General features: G+C 48.0%; 1 protein-coding gene across 5 annotated transcripts; it reads left to right on the forward strand.

Annotated features, from left to right (window-relative positions):
• The first annotated feature begins 219 nt into the window (after positions 1–219).
• Positions 220–15,358, forward strand: stx3b (syntaxin 3b). 5 transcript variants are annotated; one of them, XM_084469052.1, is made up of 12 exons: positions 220–419; positions 526–582; positions 7,824–7,898; positions 8,054–8,153; positions 9,648–9,722; positions 9,875–9,945; positions 10,176–10,284; positions 10,358–10,431; positions 10,568–10,702; positions 11,815–11,925; positions 13,666–13,769; positions 15,228–15,332. In XM_084469052.1, the coding sequence occupies exons 2-11, from the start codon at positions 553–555 to the stop codon at positions 13,747–13,749; spliced, it is 864 nt and encodes a 287-aa protein (XP_084325178.1). In that variant the 5' UTR covers positions 220–419; positions 526–552; the 3' UTR covers positions 13,750–13,769; positions 15,228–15,332. The 5 variants fall into 5 exon arrangements, 4 of the variants coding, with proteins under 4 accessions (XP_084325178.1, XP_084325177.1, XP_084325179.1 ...); XR_014633638.1 differs by having other exon boundaries at positions 220–582; positions 13,666–13,851; positions 15,228–15,328; XM_084469051.1 differs by having other exon boundaries at positions 220–582.
• Positions 15,359–17,226: the final 1,868 nt, after the last annotated feature.

Consider the following 17,226-nt stretch of genomic DNA (forward strand, 5'->3'; position numbering starts at 1 on the left):
CCTGCCCAGGAACCTGGAGCAGGTTCACAGCCTCCTGCCCAGGGAGGGGCCTCACGCAAGAGCCAAAGAGGCCCTCCACACGCATGCGTCAACTAGAAAGTGCGTTTTAGAATGATTACTTTGGGCGAGCAGAGAGAGAGAGAGAGAGAGAGAGAGAGAGAGAGAGAGAGAGAGAGAGAGAGAGAGAGAGAGAGAGAGAGAGAGAGAGAGAGAGAGAGAGAGAGAGAGAGAGAGAGAGATTATGCATGCTGCTGGACACAACTGCTGTTTTAATCCTTCGGGCGATGAGGTTTAGCGGAACCCGCACGCTTTAACCTCCGCAGCCATATTGTAGCGGAGCGTCCGCAGAACCTCTTGTAGCGGATCCTCCTCAGAGACACCCGGGACCAGACTTCTGAAAAGTCGCGTTTCCCCTGGCGGTGAGACCCCTGGAGAGAACTGATCGGCCGAAGGAGTCCGCTTCACCGTCTTAATTTCGGGTCTTCATTCGGTGTCTTTATTCACTTATTGAGTGTCTTTACTCAGTGCCTCTCGGAGCTCCAGACCGACACGATGAAGGACCGCCTGGAGCAGCTGAAAGCGGTGAGCTCACCTGAGCCCGGAGCCCTGCTCACTGCTCTACTTCCTCTAGAAAGTCCTCTATGAGATACAGTTCCTTTATCTAATCGCTGAACAGACCCGGGCTCCATGGAAATGACTTTTAACTCTCGGTAGTAAATGTCAGACCATTCAACCCTTAGCCCAGTGTGTACACATTGAGTTCAGTGTGTCGGTGGTTCCAAACCCGCCCTAAGCTCATAGGATCGGTCGCAATCCGCTTGGTTGGTTTTCGCTCATATGATGGGTTAAAGATATATTGCTTGTTGTTTCGCATGATCCTTTACCTCTCTTGTTTATTCCTTCGTCTTGGTTCTAACGATCGTCAGGTGTAACACGTTTCCTGATCTTTATTTGAACATATTGTCGACACTTTGTCACGACTTCAGTCAGGTGACGTTAGGCCTCAGATCCACCTGTCACTGCACCTGATGGGGTTGGTTGTGAACAGGGACATCATACACCTCTCTAACCTCTCCTCTAACCACACTAAGCTTAGTCTAAAGCCTGGGTGAGGCCCCAGTGTGTAACCATAGACACTGGGAATGGTGACCAAATATTTGCTGTGTTCAAGTCGTACACGTTGGTGTCTTCAGGCACATCCCACACAGTTGGTATCATTTATATGGCTGAGCTAAATATATGGGCTGTAAGGCCACAGGTTCAGGCAATGCTATAAAGAAATTTCCTAGTTGGACTCTTCTGCGTTACCTTTCACCAGAGACTCACCTGTGTCAGCTGAACGGGAGGGTTAGGAAGAGGAGCAGGAAACTAGATCTTCGTTTATTTACTCTGTACTGTAATGGTTTAGTCTGGAGTTACTCTGTACTCCAGTACTGTAATGGTTCAGTCTGGAGTTACTCTGTACTGCAGTAGTTTCAGTCTGGAGTTACTCTGTACTCCAGTACTGTAATGGTTCAGTCTGGAGTTACTCTGTACTGCATTAGTTTCAGTCTGGAGTTACTCTGTACTCCAGTACTGTAATGGTTTAGTCTGGAGTTACTCTGTACTCCAGTACTGTAATGGTTTAGTCTGGAGTTACTCTGTACTGCAGTAGTTTCTTAGTTTAGTCTGGAGTTACTCTGTACTCCAGTACTGTAATGGTTTAGTCTGGAGTTACTCTGTACTGCAGTAGTTTCTTAGTTCAGTCTGGAGTTACTCTGTACTGCAGTACTCTCTTAGTTTAGTCTGGAGTTACTCTGTACTGCAGTAGTTTCAGTCTGGAATTGTACTGCAGTAGTTTCAGTCTGGAGTTACTCTGTACTGCAGTAGTTTCAGTCTGGAGTTACTCTGTACTTCAGTACTCTCCATGTCTTAGTTCCAATAAACAACCCAAGGTTGAAGTACATTTCCAGCCCACATACAGAACGGCTTCCATTGTCTAATGTGAAACCTGCACATAACGCTAATGATGGCTTGAGAAACCAACACTAACTTGAACACTAACAAAACATATAATTGTTTTTTCTTGATGGTATTTCATGTCTATTTTTACATATTTTACATATTAAATGGGAAAAAATATACATATGCATTTTCGACCAATAGCTCTACTGAAAAACATGGATTTAAAGTCAACATCAGACCATCTTGTGTGTGATTTTTAAACTTGAAATGCACGGAGGCACAGCAGGAGGCAGGAGAGGAAGAGTATCCCATAATGCATCAGTCATTCCCATGGCGGTGATGTGGACCTTCCTCCTGCTGCTCCGTCTGTCCGTACAGCAGCCTCCCGTCTGTCCCGAGGGCTGTGTCCCTGCTGGACACTGACACCCGACCAGCCGTAGCGCTGGAGCACTCTTCTACCGATGGTTACTGTTACTGGTCCCCTTAATGATGTGGGAGGGGCCAGGGGTCACGGTGAGTGTCTCTGTCAGTCTGAGTCCACCTGCTCTCCTGTGCACCGCCTCCCCGTCTTAACCTTTGATCTATTTTCTGGTCGGAGCTGCAGGGCAACATGGGGATTTAAATTGTGTTAAGCCACTACACAATCGCATCCAATAGGAAGTCTGCACGTGAGATGCGCTGGGGCCAGATTATGTAACCCATCGTAAAGCTTCAGTCTAGTTTAGTGTGGTCGAATGCTGCAGTTTAATTATCGTTGATCTTTTGATTCTGTTTTAATGTTGTGTGATGCATCCTATATAGACAGCTGGTAAAGATACACAACAAAACATATTTTGATCTAGTTCTACTCTATTTAGTGAATCACAAAAAAATATATAAATGTAGATATAAAGAGAAAAAAGAGAAAGATATAAATCTTTCTAATACAAAATACAATTTTACATGTTAAAGATCCATTTAGCAAAATGCATAATACAGAAGCCACTGTATAAACTATCCGTTTTAAACCGCTTTAAACATACTGTTGCAATTTGCTTGGTCAGTGCTTTCCATATTTCATAGATGAGATATAGATAGGTATAGATATAGTATAGATTACTGACTACTGGGGACGAGTGCAAGACGACTCCTAAATGATCCACACTCGACTGCTTCCAGTGTGGGGACTGAATACTGTAGTCAGTATATCTAAGAGGTACTATGTTCAATTTGTAATATATTCATTTTAACAATGATACAATAACCTTAAAAACAACATTGAGATAAAACTTGACCCAAATCCTGGTAAGGTCAATATGAAAGTACACTGAATACAAATTAAACTAATACAGGAAGAGCAAAGATATCAAGTTAAATGTAAAAAAAAAAAAGATTTCTTATGTATCAATAACTGATACATTGTGTATTATTGAACCTTAATTACGGCTGTGTCCATTTTAGGGGTGTGATCGGCTACACGTGTACACGTGTAACCGGTTAGTAAATCATAACCGTTTAGGAAAAATCAGTAAACGAAAACCGAAAAAAAAAAAAAAAAATCAAAATCAAAATTAACATGTACTATTTATTTAGAGATTAATAAAGCTACAAATGTTCCACTTTGACAACGTTAATGCGCTAAGAAATGCACGTGATAAATGTTGGGTAATTGACCACCGTGCATTACGTCATGTAACACGTAAGTTTCACTCCCCCCCCCTTTCCGCCATGTTGGAAGGTACGCCCCTCCGAGTGCAGCTGAGCTTTGCGTTATTGTTGACACGGTAGCTGCTAGCAGAGGAGGTTGTTGAAATTCTGTACTGTTTTAACAATGCCTGGAAATAACTGCTGCGTTAAAAACTGCTTCAATGTGGGTTACAGTTTGTCAGGTTCCCTAAATGGACAACGCAGTTGTCCCACACTACAAGATTTTTTAATCTTATGTGATTTTTGAGTCGGATGTACACCACACACATAAAGAGAATCTCAGCCCATTTCTTGCTCTCCGATCGTAAATACAAATACATGAGATTCGAACACAAGACGGAACACCACACACGGACAATCTTGTCCGATAATCGCCCGCTGCAGGGCCGTGGAGGTAGAACTAGAGCGACTCGTCAACAGTGAAGATGGATCAGCGTCTTTTGAAGGCAGTGGTTTCCGCGGTGCTTATGCTTACATAATATCAGAGAATATCCGCGTCAGTTCGGCCGCGGCGCAATTAATGAATAAAGATCATAAACTGAATGGCTGTGCAAGTGTTGTGAGACACGGCTGCGAACCGGCAACTTAAAACAAAGTAGTGCCGGTTTGGTTCCGTGCCGCTGCCGTATCCAGTGGAATAGCAATAGCTATTATTATTATTATTGACTATAATGGTTTCTAATGTCTTCTTGTGTTCTCTGCATTTTCACTAGGACCCTTTTCCTTCGCCTTATTCTTCTCCATTTATTTCTATCTCGTAATGTCTCCTGCGTCTCTATGTTGCGTATTTCCTCATGTCTCTATGCCGCTCTGACAACGTTGCCCCTGGCAACCGATAGCCGTGGATGCCATCATGGCGGACGGGCTCAAACCCCTCCCCTCCCCTTCCCAAAAATCACGTGACTCCTCATTCTCAATAGCGCGACTGCGGTCCACTTAAAAAACAAACAAAAAAAAAACGGTTAACCGTGTACACGAAAAAAAAGGGGTCGTGTAACCGTTTACAATTTTTTGTAACCGTTCACACCCCTAGTCCATTTTATATTTATTAAACTTCCTGATGATGAAGTCACTGAAGTGTCAGCAGTATAAACTCTGGTATATTTAGTCAATACGGGGCTAACCTGCCATGTTGTATGTAAATGGTACCTGGAAGTCACTGAGCACTTCTCCACAACGCCTCCGCACTCATAAACACACGATTACATTAAACCAAAACCTCCCAACCAACGACATGTGAGGCCTTCAGCGTTTGGTTGAACATTTGGCGTTTGTTTGAACTTTGTGTCCGACCAAAGTGTTATTGATTGGTCTGCGTTTTCGAAAGGCTGCATGCCCATAAAGAGTTGGGACAACTTAATTATGGCTGTTCTCACATCACAAAGATGCTGAACTTTATGCTGCCATCATCACGATGCTCTCAACAATCCATGTAACACAAAGAGGGCCAGCCTCCATAGAAACCCTTCCCAGATGATGACCCAACCCTAACCCTAACCCTAGGGGGCCGCTTGTGTGACCATCAGTAATACCAGTGTGATGGTTTCCCAACACGGTTCAGACTCGGCTACCAGCGCATTGATTGGACTATCGACTCCTTGACCCGAACAGATTCAAACTGGTTCCTCCGTTGTATCATTTGAGTAAACCTCGGGTTTAACTCTTGACTACTTTGTCATTGTTCATTTACAAATAGATGGCTACAAATATGTGGAATGTAATATTGAATGGTGGTGGAATTAGAAAGTGTTATAACATGTATTAAAACAGACCTCAGTAAATCAAGATACTGTAACTAGTTGTCAATATCTAATAAATGTTAATTTATTGTTCTGTCAGTATACTGAGAAAAGTGTCTGACTTGACTCTATTTTATTGAATGTATTTGTTTATTTGTCAGGGCCAATGCAAAGAACATACCAGTATAAAACCAGTATAAAACAGTAGATCTGTCTTCTTTCCAACCAGATGTCCAACCTGTCCCTGGTTAGGCCTTTCTACATTAAGAGGAAGTTATTTGTACCTAAAAGACTCAGTATTTAACAATGGAAACTACAAACACGACACTGTTTAGTTCATAGCACTACAACATACACCCTGCTGCCTGATCAGTATGAGCTGATTATATGTGTTTTCCTTCAGTCCAGCAGTGAGAGATGACCTACATATTGAGCTTCAGAATGCGTTGAGGTTTACCAGGGCCCACGGCTGAGGTTTCACTTACTGCGTAAAAGTCCCGTCTGTTGGCGGCTTCTGTCAGCATTCACATGAATACGGTCTGTTCTTAAGGTGGTGTAACTTTCATTGTCTCTTTTGGGCCGTTTCATTTTTCGCTGAATGAGGGACAAGGGAAGGAAATGGCTGCATTGTCTTATCTCACCGTAGCAGAGCGTGTGCGGTGGAGGGAGTCGAGAGCGGCCACTTTACAACCTGGAGTTATTCAGGTAGAAAAGGCCTGCTGTGACGAGGCATTCTCAATGTTAATTAATGTAAATTCACAACGCTGTAAAATCGTCCCACGCTGGCTGGAACAATAATCTGGGCCATGTTTGCAATTCAAATGTGTGAAAAGGGAGTGTGTAAAAGGTTTGAATCCCAGCCTTTCAGGGGACTAACAGGGACCTGTGCTGTATGGGTGTGATATAGCCTGGTTGTACGTGTTGATCTAGGACCAGTGACTAAGCCTGTTTGACTCTGGTCCCCAGCTCAACCATACTAGCTATGACGTTGCTATTTTGCAGTTGTTTGTTCTGTCTTTTTATTTGCTGTATGATTTATAATACAGACTGCATAGGAGCCCTTGGTGGCAAATCTTAAAACAATATAGGATGAAGGCGGTACATGCTGGTGTGTTCCTAACTCCTCTTGTTGACATCCAGAGCTCAACCTCCTCACTAGACCGGGGCCATTTGGGTCAGGAAGCAGAGGGCTAAAGAATGAATTATTTTCAACACCTTGACTTTGGTCAGGCGGTTAAGGAAAGAGTTTAGCACTATTGACCACCTCTCTCTGCTCCAGTATGTCACGGGGGTTCCTGGCTGTTATTGATCTTGGTTAAACAGTTTGTCTTCCTTCCCGGGCCAGGGGCATTCCCAACGCTGCGGAGTCCTTCTCCGTGGGCGGCTGTGTGTTTACCCCAGTGGATCATGTGACCACGTGACGGAGGCGGCTGCAACGCTCCGCCCACTGGGAGGGGGGGGGGGAGAGGGCTGCTGTGTTACCGTCACCTGGGCCTTTATTGATCAGCCAATAGGGGGGGGGAGGGCTGCTGTGTTACGTCACCTGGGCCTTTATTGATCAGCCAATAGGGGGAGAGGGCTGCTGTGTTACGTCACCTGGGCCTTTATTGATCAGCCAATAGGGGGAGAGGGCTGCTGTGTTACGTCACCTGGGCCTTTATTGATCAGCCAATAGGGGGGAGGGCTGCTGTGTTACGTCACCTGGGCCTTTATTGATCAGCCAATAGGGGGAGAGGAGAAGGCTGCTGTGTTACGTCACCTGGGCCTTTATTGATCAGCCAATAGGGGGAGAGGAGAAGGCTGCTGTGTTACGTCACCTGGGCCTTTATTGATCAGCCAATAGGGGGGAGGGCTGCTGTGTTACGTCACCTGGGCCTTTATTGATCAGCCAATAGGGGGGGGGGAGGGCTGCTGTGTTACGTCACCTGGGCCTTTATTGATCAGCCAATAGGGGGAGAGGGCTGCTGTGTTACGTCACCTGGGCCTTTATTGATCAGCCAATAGGGGGGCAGAAGGCTGCTGTGTTACTGTCACCTGGGCCTTTATTGATCATTTCATAAAGAGGAGAAGATAGAATGTAAAAAGTGCCAGGCACGCTGCTTGTTTAGGTTGTGTGACGCGCTGTTTGCTAGTGAATATGTTGGTGTTGCTGTTTCAGTTGCAGGTTTTCGTTTTGGGAGTGAGTATTTGTATCTTGTGAATCAACTGGACCTCCAGTATAGTTGAATGGCCACGTTGTGAGATTATTCTCTCCTTATTTTATACTTTCCTTTACACTTCATGCACTGGGTAAGCAAACTGAGGACTACTGCACTGGGAGGTACCTAAATGGTCCTCATTTATATGTTATATATATATATATATATATATATATATATAGGTACCTGGGGCAGCCGGCTGCTCGACTCTTCTTCTGTTCCCCTTTATCTAAAACCCTTCCTCTGTTTCCTGAAGACCTGCGACCAAGATGATGATGAGGTGGAGATCTCCATGGACAACGCAGCCTTCATGGATGACTTCTTCTGTCAGGTGTGTGTGTGTGTGTGTGTGTGTGTGTGTGTGTGTGTGTGTGTGTGTGTGTGTGTGTGTGTGTGTGTGTGTGTGTGTGTGTGTGTGTGTGTGTGTGTGTGTGTGTGTTAGAGACTTGTGTGATCGTTTTCATATGTTTGTGGTTCTTTGTGCAGATTGAGGACATCAGGAACAGTATCGATAAGATCGACGACCACGTGGCCGAGGTCAGGAAGCTGTACTCGGTCATCCTGTCTGCCCCCACGTCCGACCAGAGTACGTCCTCCTACCCCCTACACCCTACCCCCTACACCCTACCTCCTACACCCTACCTCCTACACCCTACCCCCTACACCCTACCCCCTACACCCTACCCCCTACACCCTACCTCCTACACCCTACCCCCTACACCCTACCCCCTACACCCTACCCCCTACACCCTACCTCCTACACCCTACCTCAGCTCCTACACCCTACACCCTACCCCCTACACCCTACCCCCTACACCCTACCCCCTACACCATACCCCAGATCCTACACCCTACCTCAGCTCCTACACCCTACCCCAGCTCCTACACCCTACCCCGGCTCCTACACCCTACCCCAGATCCTACACCCTACCTCAGCTCCTACACCCTACCCCAGCTCCTACACCCTACCCCAGCTCCTACACCCTACCCCAGCTCCTACACCCTACCCCAGCTCCTACACCCTACCCCCTACACCCTACCCCCTACACCCTACCCCCTACACCCTACCCCCTACACCCTACCTCCTACACCCTACCCCAGCTCCTACACCCTACCCCGGCTCCTACACCCTACCCCAGCTCCTACACCCTACCCCAGCTCCTATACCCTACCCCAGCTCCTACACCCTACCTCAGCTCCTACACCCTACCTCAGCTCCTACACCCTACCCCAGCTCCTACACCCTACCCCAGCTCCTACACCCTACCCCAGCTCCTACACCCTACCCCAGCTCCTACACCCTACCCCAGCTCCTACACCCTACCTCAGCTCCTACACCCTACCCCGGCTCCTACACCCTACCCCCTACACCCTACCTCCTACACCCTACCTCCTACACCCTACCTCAGCTCTTACACCCTACCCCAGCTCCTGCCGTTAGAGAAGGGCCCATATCTGCGTTTCCACCAACGGTTGTTCCTTCATGGCTACGCCGTCACAACCAGCTCCACTAGTAGGAGGCTGGTGGTGAGGAGGAGGAGGCTGGTGGTGAGGAGGCTGGTGGTGAGGAGGCTGGTGGTGGTGAGGAGGAGGCTGGTGGTGGTGAGGAGGAGGAGGAGGAGGAGGAGGAGGCTGGTGGTGAGGAGGAGGAGGAGGAGGAGGAGGAGGAGGAGGAGGCGGAGGCTGGTGGTGGTGGTGGTGGTGGTGGTGGGGAGGAGGAGGAGGAGGAGGAGGAGGAGGAGGAGGAGGAGGGTGGTGGTGGTGGTGGTGGTGGTGGTGGTGGTGGTGGTGGTGGTGGTGGTGGTGGTGGTGGTGGTGGTGAGGAGGCTGGTGGTGGAGGCTGGTGTTGGCTGTTGACGGCCTCTGACCTTGCAGAACAGTTTTGGGCCCCCTCCTTCAGAGGTGTTGATATTGTTTAGTACTTCAGGGCCACGTTAGAGAGCCCCTCTACCACCAGCTGAGTGTCATTATCCACGTCATCAAACTGAACATGACAACAAAGCCTCTGCTAGGAGAGCTGGTGCTCTGCAGGGCGAGGGTCTGTGGGACTGAGAGGTAACTCCGCTTTGTCCCAACACAGAAACACAGGATGAGCTGGAGGCCATCACCAACGACATCAAGAAGATGGCCAACAACGCCAGGAACAAGCTCAAGAGTGAGCCCCGCACACACACACGCACGCACGCACGCACGCACGCACACACACACACACACGGTACACACGGTACACAAAGAACAGATCATGGATTAGAAAGATGCAACATTCCGCGCTACACTAACGATCCCACACTTGTGTTCATCGTTCAGCCATCGAGAGGAACCTGGAGGCAGACGAGCAGGAGAGGGTCTCCGCCGACATGAGGATACGCAAATCACAGGTACACACACCTCCACAATGAGCACACAACGCACAACACACATCACAGTACACACCTCCACAATGAGCACACAACACTAACAACACATCACAGTACATACCTCCACAATGATTTTATCGCTTTTATCAAGCAATAGTCATCCAGTCTGAGTCATTAATTTGGTCCATTGGTCCCCCCCCTCACTCCCCCCCCCCCCCCCCTCCTCACTCCCCCCCCCCCCCTCCTCCCAGCATGCCGTGCTCTCCAGGAAGTTTGTGGAGGTGATGACGAAGTACAACGAGGCGCAGGTGGACTTCAGGGAGCGGAGCAAAGGACGCATCCAGAGGCAGCTGGAGATCAGTGAGGCTCACACCGCTCTGCACCACCTTCTGGAGGCTTCTTCACGCTCCTCATTTAACCTTTCACCTTTCAGCGGGCAAAGCCACCACGGACGACGAGCTGGAGGAGATGCTGGAGAGCGGCAACTCGGCCGTCTTCACCGCGGGGGTGAGCTCATGGAGGGCCTTTTATTGTTACATATTCAGCACTTTCTTTCCGTTGCGTGGAATGGGTTTTTGATAATTAAAACACGAGGTCTTTCATAATGAAAGTTCTAAAGTCGTCTTCGACTTCCACTCTGCAGATCGTGGACTCGGGCATCTCCAAGCAGGCCCTGAACGAGATCGAAGCACGGCACAAAGACATCGTCAGGCTGGAGAGCAGCATCAAGGAGCTGCACGACATGTTCGTGGACATCGCCATGCTGGTGGAGAGCCAGGTACACAGTGGTGGCCTGGTGCCTACAGCGGGGCCTACAGCGGGGCCTACAGTGGGGCCTGGTGCTTACAGTGGGGTCTGGTGCCTACAGCGGGGCCTGGTGCCTACAGCGGGGCCTGGTGTCTGGGCCTGGTGCCTACAGCGGGGCCTGGTGTCTGGGCCTGGTGCCTACAGCGGGGCCTGGTGTCTGGTGTCTGGGCCTGGTGTCTGGGCCGTGTGTCTACCACTGCCCCCGGGGGTCCAGGGACGGCTGTGATCAGTCCCCATGCTGCCCCCATGAGGAGCGGAGGCTCTGACCAACACCTTTCTATCACAATCGCTTTTATTCGCCCAATGCATCAATGGACACACAGGGGTCTGACTTGGCATCCAGCGCTTAACACACAACTAGACAGACACAGTAAAATGCACATAGCTCTAGTAACACATGATATTAAAGGCAGTTCTATAGGGAGGGAGGGGGTGTAGTCATTAAGGAGAGGAGTAGCCTTGTAGGAAAACGCTTGTGGTGGCCTGAGGTCCTGATGGCTCCACCTACTTCTGTCTATCCTCTGCAAAACCACATCGCCTGGGATTCACATTGTTTATTCATGTACAATGCATACATTTTATATTAGGAACAATATGAGCAAAACAGCTCAGCTGAATATACTAAACAATGAATCCCTGCTCAGCAGTCAGACTACAGTATCAGTCCCTTCTGGATCCATGTCCAGCTCTGCTTCTAATGAATTAGTTTGTGAGCTGAATGCATCCAGAGAAGTCCAAATATGTATTTATTTGTTTCTATTATAAGTCAAAATGCCGTGTTAATACAAAGCAGCGTGTACTGTTCTCTGAAAGGATTGTAAACATGTATTTCTTACTGATTGCTTCATGCTGCCCTGAGGGAGCACTCGTATGGAGGTAAGGTCTCCCGCTGTGTGGTCTTTGTTGTTGTTGATCTCTTGATACAGTACGATTCACTAATCCCGTGTTGCTACAGTCCCTGAGGTGATGTGTGGTGAGCACCGTTCAGCTGGTCCATCTGTAAAGGGCTCAACTGACCAGCTTCACCACTTTGCCTTTCACCACTTTGCCCTTAATGCTTCGTCGGTGTCTTATCTTCTTCAGGGAGACATTGTTGAGAACATCGAGCTGAACGTCTCCAAGTCAGTGGACCACATAGAGGTGGCCAAGACGGAGACCAAGAAGGCTGTAAGGTACCAGACCAAGGCCCGGAAGGTACTGCTCTCTGACGCTTCAGGAGCTCGGCTGCTGTCTCCTCGTCTCCGGTGAAGGCTCCTTGCCTCTTTCCTCATTCCCTTATGGCTGCTTGTTCTTCTATAAGCCCTAAACGCCGGACTCCCTCTCCTCATGGCCACGCTGGTCGCACGCCCTCCGACCTCACACACACGCAGTATAGTGACCTTCATGTTTCTCTTTCTGCTTTTTACCTCATTGTCCCACACACACACACACGCACACATACGCACATATACACACTCACACACACACACATACATACACATACACACATACACACATACACATACATACACACGCACACACACACACACACACACACACACACACACACACACACACACACACACACACACACACACACACACACACACACACGTCAGGGTGGAATGATTGACAGGATTGAGAACAACATGGACCAATCGGTGGGCTTCGTGGAGCGGGCGGTGGCGGACACCAAGAAGGCGGCTAAGTTCCAGCAGGAGGCGCGGCGTGTGAGTTGAGGCGCCGCGTGATTGGACGAGAGCAGCGGCCCGGTTTCCCAAAGCCCCCCGCCCTCCCCGTACCGCTGACCACAGGCCTGAGGACACACAGTCGCTCTGCACTAGGGTGCACTAGTGACTGACAGTCGCTCTGCACTAGGGTGCACTAGTGACTCACAGTCGCTCTGCACTAGGGTGCACTAGTGACTCACAGTCGCTCTGCACTAGGGTGCACTAGTGACTCACAGTCGCTCTGCACTAGGGTGCACTAGTGAGCAGCAGATTAAACCCACTATGGATTAATCCATAGTGGGCTGGTGGGTTCAATATTGATCAGTTTAATCACATGATGCACCGTAATTCCAGTCTGAATTTGTCATCTGTGGAGTTTGTCTGACAGATGGACAGCGGTTGCCCATTGCTAAATCATCCGAAACATTTCCAGGAAAACTAAAATGTGTTTTTCCTTTAACTCCATTGAGGACATGTGGCACCAGGCAGAGCCATGAAGACATGGTCTCTCTGGCCTGGGGCCACCCGATGGCATTGTCCACACATTGACGTATGAAGCCTTAGAGTCCACGGCCCTGTAGCACAGCGTGTGTAGGGTGGGCATTCCTCTTTTCAACGGGAATACTTTTGGGAAACCTGGCTGTTGACACGAAGATCCAACTCCACCCAAACCTCCAGCCATCAAGACCTCCTCCCTGCTCCACACTCACCTGAAACGTGATCCCAGCCTCTGATTCCTTTACCTTGTGGAACCTCGTCAAATCATTCCTCAAAACCCTCCTCTCACACACAATCACACGCACACATGCTTCGCTCTTCTTGTCTTTTAACAGTTTCACAATATCCTTCTGCTTCTTTAACCAGTTGTTATTTTTCCCTCTAGGTTTCATCTTTATTATTTGTGCATAATTGCTGTGTCGGTTTATAGGTTCATAAAGCATGTTGTTCTTTGTCTGCTGATGTGTTGATGTGGACGCTGGCTTCACGTTGCCACACTTAAAAAGCATTACATGGTCACAATGAGCTTCTATGGTATTGTAATATGAAAATAACCTTTGGACATTGAGTTATATTTTGCAGAAGACATTTTACTTAAAACACTGATATTCTGCCATTGTGGAGCGATCATGAACCTTATTATATTAATGGCATTTGATGAATCCGAAGAAGCCTCTCGGTGTGATGCGTACAGACTCATGAGAAACCTTGACGTTGTTCCCAACAGAAGACGGTGATCATAGTGGTGATAGTGCTGATCTTGCTGGCCATTATTGCGCTCATTGTGGGGCTGTCAGTAGGACTGAAGTGAGGGTGAGGAGGAGTGTGAGGGTGAGTACCTGAGGGCCTCCGCCGTCCTGCAGCGGGTGGGGTCTGTCCACCGCCTCCGGACCAAGGCCTTCATCCTCTCCCTGTGGGTGTTGCCGTGGAGACGGGGTGTCTCTCCATGTGGGCGTTGCCGTGGGGACGGGGTGTCTCTTCATGTGGGTGTTGCCGTGGAGACGGGGTGTCTCTCCATGTGGGTGTTGCCGTGGGGACGGGGTGTCTCTCCATGTGGGCGTTGCCGTGGGGACGGGGTGTCTCTTCATGTGGGTGTTGCTGTGGAGACGTGGTGTCTCTCCATGTGGGTGTTGCCGTGGGGACGTGGTGTGTTTACATTGACTGTTTGCTCTCACTGTCCTGTCGGCTCAATGTCGGGTGTGTTTGTTTGTGTTGCTTCCCCACTCACACGCACAACTCTATTTAATTAATTCTAGCCAACCGGAATTTAGAGGAACAACAGTTTGTACTTGTTTATTCAGTCGGTGTGTGGTTAATGGTCTGTGCTCAACCGTGACGCCTCGCACAACAGCACTACCACTGCAGGAGATGGCAATTCATTGGTGCAATGTGATGTGACTTGCTCTACATCAAGCACTTGCTTAATTTACTACGACATCAGGAATGTATTTGATAAGAAAGCAGCATTAGCAATAGAACTGGCTCCTGTCGAATAGTCTTTTTTTGCTTGGGAAGGTTCTGAGTACGATGACCCATAAATATCTGAGTGGCAGCCATGATAAGTGCTTGTAGAATTCCTCTAAAGGAAAGATGCTTCCTTTCTTATCCCCGTCTTCCCCATCAGGGTCAAGGAAAAGGCATCACTGTGTCGTCTTATCCGAGTCCACGCGGGTGGAACTCGTTACCTTAATTAACGGGTTGTGCTGTTTATGTATGCCAGTGCTGTGGTTTGAAGAACTCTGGATGAAGAGCGATGCACACTTGGATGGAAGATATCCTCTTCTGTTTATACAAAGTAACGTATGCCAGTGGGAGGAGCCTTATATATAGCGTGTATATACGCCTTCCTCTAGAGCCTTCCTCTAGAGCCTTCTTATAGAGCCTTCTTATAGAGCCTTCCTATAGAGCCTTCTTATAGAGCCTTCTTATAGAGCCTTCCTATAGAGGAAGTTAGGAATGCTTCCCCGGTAGCAGGAAGCCCAACCCCACACTGGGGCTCTGCCTGAAGCCCAAGAGGCCCACCTCATTGAGGGGCAACAGGCCCACCTCATTGAGGGGCAACAGGCCCACCTCAGTGAGGGGCAACAGGCCCACCTCAGTGAGGGGCAACAGGCCCACCTCAGTGAGGGGCAACAGGCCCACCTCAGTGAGGGGCAACATGTGTTTCAACACCAGGGGAAACGGCCAATCCTGCGTTTGTTGCTGTTCCTGTCTGGAGTTTGAGTTTGATTGTTCTTTAAGTTGATTTGATCATTAACCCTCCTCTCCTCTCCATCTGTGTGTCTGCAGAAGACCATCGTCATCACGGTGGTCTGTGCCGTGGTCGCTGTGGTCATCCTCGCCATCATCCTCTCTCAGACCCTATAGGAGCACCAACCCTCCTCCTCTTCCTCAGTATCATCATCATCATCACCACCCCCCCCACCGGCCCCTCATCAGCTGCTACAGATAGTGGAAAGAGAGCCCATCTATGACAGATGATCCCATTGGTTAGCCCAAAGACCCTCCCATTAGCCTAGGACCGAGTACCGTCTCTGACCACTGTGCCTAGACCGGATGGAACCAGTAATGGATGGAACAGAGTTTGATTGCTGAAACTTGGACTATTAGGGTGCATTCAGTCCTGCTGGTCTGTGGGGGGACGTGGACCCCCTGGATGGGGGGGGCTGGGGGTTCACAGACCTCCTGCAGAGGAGGAAAGGGATCAGTGCCACGACTTCTAAGCACATGAAATGTTTGTATACATGTTGGAAGAAAAAACAAATCATTAGATTTATGTCCCACAGTTTCAAGAGTGTCTTTGGGCGACCGTGCCGCAGGGTGGTTCCTGTAACGTGATTTATTGGTTCCCCATTAGTGCCACACGTCACTCTATGACACGGTGCCTTTAGCCCCCACGTCACTCTATGACACGGTGCCTTTAGCCCCCACGTCCTCTGATGTGGGGCCAGCGATCGTCTCCTGCATTGAGCAGTTTATTTCCCATGGAGGGAAGACACATTTCAGCACTTTCTGATCATCATCATTAATAGTTAAATTGTGTTTATTATCAATTGCATCTTTTTTGTTGAGTGCCTCATTGTGCACACATGCTACTGTCTATATGAGTGGAGAAGCCTCTTATTCTGTATTAGTCTTGTTCCTGCAATCCCAATTGAATGAGTCGTGCATCAAATAGGATTTATAATAATAATAATAATAATAATAATGGCTTTTCAGAAGTTGGTTCCATGTCTGACATCCCGTTGTGTCGGACAGTGAGCATGGTGTGGTGAAAACCAAATCCTTCTGAGGTTATTTTAACATTACTCTGCTTCACAGGAAACACAAAAGCCAACATTATCTTGCTTATATTAACTAAATCAGCCAGACTGTACTTTAAATGCATAGGGCCAAATGATTTTCCATTAGCATTTAGCAATACCCTATTGACAAGCAGACTCTCACATCCATGCTTATTACTTTATTAGCTCTGTGTAATTTATAAGGGAGGGAAAAAAGTAGCTATTGTGCTTTAACTGTTTGATTGTACTCTTAAGTTATATGATGCCAAATATTTTTGATGAAGAAATTAAATATTTTACGTTTTTTAATCAATGTACGTCCAGTCTTACTCAGTTATTTTATCGATTGAAGAACACCTTTGCGAGTGACGTTTAGACCCTTTCTAAGGCGTTTACTTTTTTCCCGATATAACATTTATTTTCTGTGAGGCGTGAGCGCACTTGGTTTTATTGTTTAGCAGTACAATGATGTGACCCTGTAGTACACTGCTGTTCTCTCAACGTGAAGGTAAGTCCCTTTGACTGGTTCTGTTGACGCTGCCACCACACGCACACACGCACACCCACACGTTGTCCCTCCGATCCTCTTCCCCTTCTGGCTCCATCACTCCAACCCGTCATACCACCAACCTGCCGATCCACTGAGGTACATCCCAACCGTCTCACGCTCTTCTTTCTAACGCGATCTCTGTTCATGCTGCAGAAGAAGATGATGATCACGTTGTGCTGCGCTATCATTGGAATCGTTGGCTTCTCCTACCTGTATAGTTTATTCTCGTAAAGGTAAAATATATTAAGAATAACATTGTTAAATCACATTGACTGATTACTGCATAAACCATTTACCTTTTCTTCTTCTTTGTTTTCTTTACAGGAGAATGTTTCTTCAAGAGAGAACTTACATTACGTCCCTGTCTTCCTTTGGATTTATTTATTATGAATTTGAATGACCAAATCCAATCCCTAATTCCCACATCCTCCATTTCGAATAATATTACATTTTC

Source organism: Micromesistius poutassou (assembly GCF_964030765.1).
Source record: "Micromesistius poutassou genome assembly, chromosome: 6".
Classification (NCBI taxonomy): Eukaryota; Metazoa; Chordata; class Actinopteri; order Gadiformes; family Gadidae; genus Micromesistius; species Micromesistius poutassou.